Source organism: Abramis brama (assembly GCF_963993115.1).
Source record: "Abramis brama genome assembly, chromosome: 12".
Lineage (NCBI taxonomy): Eukaryota > Metazoa > Chordata > Actinopteri > Cypriniformes > Leuciscidae > Abramis > Abramis brama.
The window spans coordinates 20766161-20772296 of NC_139974.1; the positions used below are offsets into that span (position 1 = coordinate 20766161).

The window sequence follows — 6136 nt, forward strand, 5'->3', positions numbered from 1 at the left end:
TTGATAAGTGTGCAGCATAAAGTGTGAGTAGGCCTACCAAGGTCTTCCCTTATATAACTGTGTCATAGAAAATATATTACTAAAATAGAAAACCATTATTTTCAATTGTAATAATATTTGAATTTTGGATCAAAATATTACAGTGTTGGTTTGCATACGATATTTTAAAGCATTTAAAAATTTAAATATTGCCAACCCATATATGAACCCATCTGTGGGGCAGTGAAGTCACAGACACAGCCTTAATGATTGTGCAATATGTTTTATAATAAAACAATAAATAACAATATATAACAATATATATAAATATATATATAAACATAAATATATATATAGGCTATATATATATATATACAATAAAGTAATAAACAATGTAACACATTGTTATAAAAATGTAACAAAAAACAATAATGAATATACTGAACAAAAACATCAGAACAATAATAAATATTATATAACTAATTACTTAAACATACAAAACTTACAACTTGCTCACATAAAAACAAATAACTAAAAAAAACTGAAAACAAGCATAACTATTTACATTTTTATAACCGTTCCGATTTTTATTTAAAAGTAATTACTCGGTTATTTTTGTGCACCAATGCAATTTTTATTGGCAGCTCGCTAATTATTGCGTCAATTGTACCGGAGTACAGCTGCGGTGGAATTTGGAAAATTCTGTCGTCCACGCTCAAAATGTGGCAGGAGTTTTCCACCTCGGTCACCCCCACTACCTCGATCTCCTCTTCGGTTGGTTCAATCTCCTCTATCTGGATTCATACAAAATAAAATTACAGATTACTAGTGCAAGTGTGTGTTAGATAAGGAATGAATGTGTTCCAATCAAACAACAACAAGATAGATAGATAGATAGATAGATAGATAGATAGATAGATAGATAGAATATAGATCATAAGTACCTTGACGGTTGTCCTGTTGGAGGAATGGAACTTTCCTCTTCCATTCTGCTGAACAGTTCCACGAAGGTGACTTATATGAACGAAGTCTCCTTCGTGGAGCTCCAGCAAAGATTGCTCCCTCCACAGAGAGACCTCTAGAAGGGTTTCCCCACACCTCATCTTTAGGTCTCGGATCGGGACGTCCATCCGTGTCATCCTTGGTTTCTGTAGCTGCAAAATAAAGCACAGTGGTTTAGTACAGTATCATGTACAGTATCTCTTAATTTATAATGCTATATTAAAAAGTAGAGCAGACTAACATACCGACAGATAGATAAATACATAGATATCAACTCACTTTCTCCACCTTTCCTTTGATGGTCAGAAAACCACCAACAGTGTACAGGTCCTCCTCCTCGCCAGTGACATCTCGTGAGGGTGGACACAGGGCATCTAGTGCAGCTTTCTCTGCCTCTTCTGATACTATTATGGGTGCTGTTCGAAATTTCAGTGTTGATCGGCCTAACAGCACATAAAGCTGCCCATTTCTTCTAGCAAGGGTACAGTTTTTTATTATATACGAGTGTCCCTCCTCAAATTCAGGAGTAGGGCCATTCTTCTTATGAAGAATGGCCCTACTCCCATCTGTGAGGGCACAGAATGATGCATTTTCAAATTGTACCATTTCAATTTGTGAGCCTTTGCCCACAAATGAGACCGCTGTTTTTATTGTACTGGTCCTAACACATTTAACTGTCAATTTCTCCGGTGTTACGTATGGATGGGCCATTCTGGGGGTAAGGAAAAACATAACAGATATCTTAGTAAAAACAACAACAACAACAATTATAGCTATTATTATCATTATGACCATTGCTTTATCTAAATATGATTTCTGACATTTCCTCTTTTTTCCTAAATGTTTTATTTTCATGTAAAAATGCATGATTGATCAACCAAAAGATAAAAGATTCATGAGCCTATAATTATAAAACAATATTTATTTATTTATTTATTTATTTATTTATTATCAGTTGTAGTAGTATATCAGCAGCAGTAGTAGTTTAATGTAGTTTAACTATAGCTCCCGGCGTGTGTGAGAGGGAGCTCGCGCGCTGACAGGCAAGCCTTCCAGAACTACACCCTTAGTGCAAATGACGTCACGCATTTAAAACTGAATTAACGGTATTTACACAAAGACATTATTTGAACAATAGGCCTACATTTAGAATGACGTCACACATATATAACGGAATAAACGACCATTAACGGTATTATTGTACAGTAGGCCTAAATGTACCACATTTACCATGAAATATGTTGGCAAAATGGCTGAAAAATGGAAACATAAGGGAAAGCGGCTGATATTTATAATTTGAAATTATAATTTTTGTTATTAAAATTACCGTGTGAAAAACGAACTTTTCCCTCTGAATGTTTGGGTTAGAGTAGGCTATAGCCCTATATAGCCTATTGTATTTTTTTTTAATATTATTAAAATAAAATCTGTAGTGGGTTTATAGGCTACATTTTAGTATCCTATTATGTAAAGTAATTTAAATTAATTATATTATATTAAAATTACTTACTTCAGGAAAAGTTTGCTCTCTGTCCACTTGTCCAGTCTGAAGTCCACCGGCAGCAATGCGCGCCCAGGTCACGGACACCACTTTATATAACCTCTGGTTCTTTCGCGTGACTTCCACGCGAGTAATAATGTTATCAATATAAAAATAAATTCCAATATTTATTTAAAATAATCCATTTAAAATGTATCTTTATATCATCATGCCTTGTTATATTTCCCTGGCTAAATAAATAAATAAATAAATAAATAAAATGATATGATGGTGTTGACTGTTTTCTAATAGGCTAGACCTTTCGGGACTCGCGCGCGAGTAATAATTTAAGTGTTGTCAATATAAAAATAAATTCAAATATTTATTTAAAATAATCTATTTAAAATGTATCTTTATATCATCATGCCTTGTTATATTTCCCTGGCTAAATAAATAAAATGATACGATGGTGTTGACTGTTTCTAGACCTTTCGGGACTCGCACGCGAGTAATTTAAGTCTCATCAATTTAAAAATAAATTTAAATATTTATATACTCTATTTAAAATATACCTTTATATCATCATGCCTTGTTATATTTCCCTGGCTAAATAAATAAATAAATAAAATGATACGATGGTGTTGACTGTTTTCTATAGGCGAGAACTTTCGTGACTCGCACGTGAGTAATAATTTAAGTCTCATCAACGTAAAAATAAATTAAAATATTTATTAGATATAATCTATTTAAAATGTACCTTTATATCATCATACCTTGTTATATTTCCCAGGCAAAATAAATAAATAAAATGATACGATGGTGTTGACATGTTTTCTAATAGGCTAGACCTTTCGGGACTCGCACGCGAGTAATAATTTAAGTCTCATAAATTTAAAAATAAATTAAAATATTTATTAGATATAATCTATTTACAATGTACCTTTATATCATCATACCTTGTTATATTTCCCAGGCAAAATAAATAAATAAATAAATAAATAAATAAATGAATACAATGTTGTGATGGTGATGACTGTGGTTAGGCCTGCCGATGGAGAATCTGTAAAGTTAACATGTATCTCTTGTGACTGTCATAATCTAGCCTATCTATCTCTAATTTGTCTTATATTGAAAGATCGTGGAGACACAAATGTGGATTTATTTATTTTTTGCTATTAGAAGAAGATTAATAAGATACAAGTTGTATTTTCTCTGGTCTCCCATATGGCAGGCCTAGAGGGTTATCATCATTAACTAAAACTAAAATGATTAGGACACAATTTAGTTATTTGAAATAATATGTGTTAGCCTACCCTAAATATAATAAAATAAAATATTATAATATAGAAAAAATCGAGAGCTGACAGAGCATTTGTAGCCAGGACAAAAACAAGTTAAAGTTATAACAATGTTAATAACGCTGGACACTTTATTTCTACTTTTCGAATTTTTTCAATTTTTTTATTGAAAATAAATGCCTTTCAAATAACCTACAGTATGAAAAAGATATCGGCATAAGGCGGTCTCGAAGACGGGTCAAGTTCCGTCTTTTTTTGTATGTTCCAAACAGACGTCAGTTGCCGAAGTTAGTTTAAATAGCTCCTTTAAATTAAATAGCAGCTGTAAATGAAACTATCACATTAAACATGGCGATACATTAAAGTCAACGAAGGCTATATTGAAATTGATTTATGGATACACACACACACACACACACACACACACGCACGCACGCACGCACACACACACAAACACCTACTCCTGTCCTGTCCCACACACTTTCTAAAACAAAGGGAACGTTACGCCAATGGTATTAGTCTAACGGCTGGCCAATGAAGAGCGTTGGAACTTTGCATAACTAATGAGCTGTCATTCTGGATACATCCGGTCAGGCGGTTCTCTCCTGAGGTGAGTCTGCAAGATTTGAGAGACAATTATGCAGTTGAAAATTGTAAAAATGGTTGATTGTTAAAGAAATTGAGTACAATTAAAAAGCAATAAGCCAAGTGAAGCTGCAGTTTACAGTGATTTTAGATCAGTTAAAGTCGTTAAGGCAGGACCTGAAGCAATGTATGAAATCCCCATAAGCTGTTTCAAAATCATTTTACATAGCTTATAGCCCTACCCTCAAATATATGTATATAAATGCAAAAGTTTCATTAAATAAACACACAAAAACACCGAAAAAATTAAGCATTTATGAAAACATATACTAGTAACGTTAATGAATCAGCAAAGCAATAGTTCGGCAATGTTTAGAACGGTTGCCAAGCAACAGATCCTCAATGACGGTCTGGGTAGGCCCTAGTAGTAGGTACAAATCCGCATTAAATAATACAGGGCTCCAGACTGCGACCATTTTTCCTGCCGGTGCGACCAAATATTTATTTAGGTCGCGCTGGCGCGACCACAACGTTGCCGAGCAGCGAATCCAAACAAAATTAAAGCGGAACGAAAATGCGCTACTCCTTGATGCTTCACGGACCGCTTATTAGTTCGGAGCAATAATAGACAGCGCAGCGCCCCAACGACGACACTGTTACTAGGAGATCCAGACTCTGGAGATCCAGTGATGAAATCCATTGAATTCGCCTCAGAATTAATAACATCATCGCTGCGAGATCCATTGAGAAACATTCCGATTCGGCGCAGAGTTCTCTGTTATAAACCATAGATATCAGATCAAACAGCGCTGACGTGGAAACCAGGAGAAATACTCACAGAAGGCTTCCAGTTCTCAAATCAGCAACATTCACCATGGATTTAAAGTAGTAACTGTAACCATAATGTGACAGAAATAGTCAAACGATTACAAGTAGTACTCATCTTTTTCCAGCACTTCAAAACTATCATGTTATTTTTAATGTGATGACCAACACATTTTTTGTTCATCCTTCAAAAATGGTCTTATTTAAACTCTAATTTAAAAATAATAAAATAAATAAATTACCAATGTAAACAGTAGGATGCTTATTGGCTATTTTCACTCCCTAATATACTTTTTTCACTTGGTTTGCTTTTTAATTAATATTAAGACATTATGAATGATAATAATTAAAGTTAATTACATCTACACCCTAAATTAAGCTTAGTGCTTTATTGCCATCCTCAGTGCTACCAGATATTTATTTGTAGAACGCAGTGGCTCGGGTGCCGCAGCCCACAGATGTTAGTCTGGAGCTCTGTGAACTTAAAATAAATATGCACGTTGTAATATCTGTACGTTAAGTCTATTTATTATTAAATAATTTGTCAGTATTAGTTATTTTGGGGGGAATTTGAACAATTAAATTGCAAGCTGATTTAAGGTGTGCCCCTAAATTTTCTGCTTGCGCTCCTAAAATTTTCAGTCAGGGGCTACAGCGCTCCTAGTAAAAAAAGTTAGTCTGGAGCCCTGTAATAATTTTTTTTTTTTTTTTTTTTTGCTAAGCTTTAATGCATGCATATGTGGAAGATCAATTTTTTTTTCTTACTAGATTGTTGCCTTGTCCTCTTCCACTGCCTACTTCTCCCCACTACCAAGTGTGGCCATCAGCACCTTCATTTTCGAGGTAATTCATGTTTTCATAATCATGTTAACTGTCAGATAAAAACCTGCAATAGATGTTTTGCATGTTTTGTTCCCTTCCTTAGATGTGAGGATTATAATGTGGATATTCTGAAACTAGTTTTTTT

The 6136-nt window shown here is 34.0% G+C and overlaps 1 protein-coding gene across 1 annotated transcript; it reads right to left on the bottom strand.

Annotated features, from left to right (window-relative positions):
• Nucleotides 1-246: 246 nt before the first annotated feature.
• Nucleotides 247-3577, bottom strand: LOC311093744 (uncharacterized protein). Its single transcript, XM_084131345.1, has 3 exons — nt 1261-3577; nt 924-1133; nt 247-773 (listed from the first exon to the last, which is right to left on the bottom strand). The coding sequence occupies exons 1-3, from the start codon at nt 1846-1848 to the stop codon at nt 567-569; spliced, it is 1005 nt and encodes a 334-aa protein (XP_083987471.1). The 5' UTR covers nt 1849-3577; the 3' UTR covers nt 247-566.
• Nucleotides 3578-6136: the final 2559 nt, after the last annotated feature.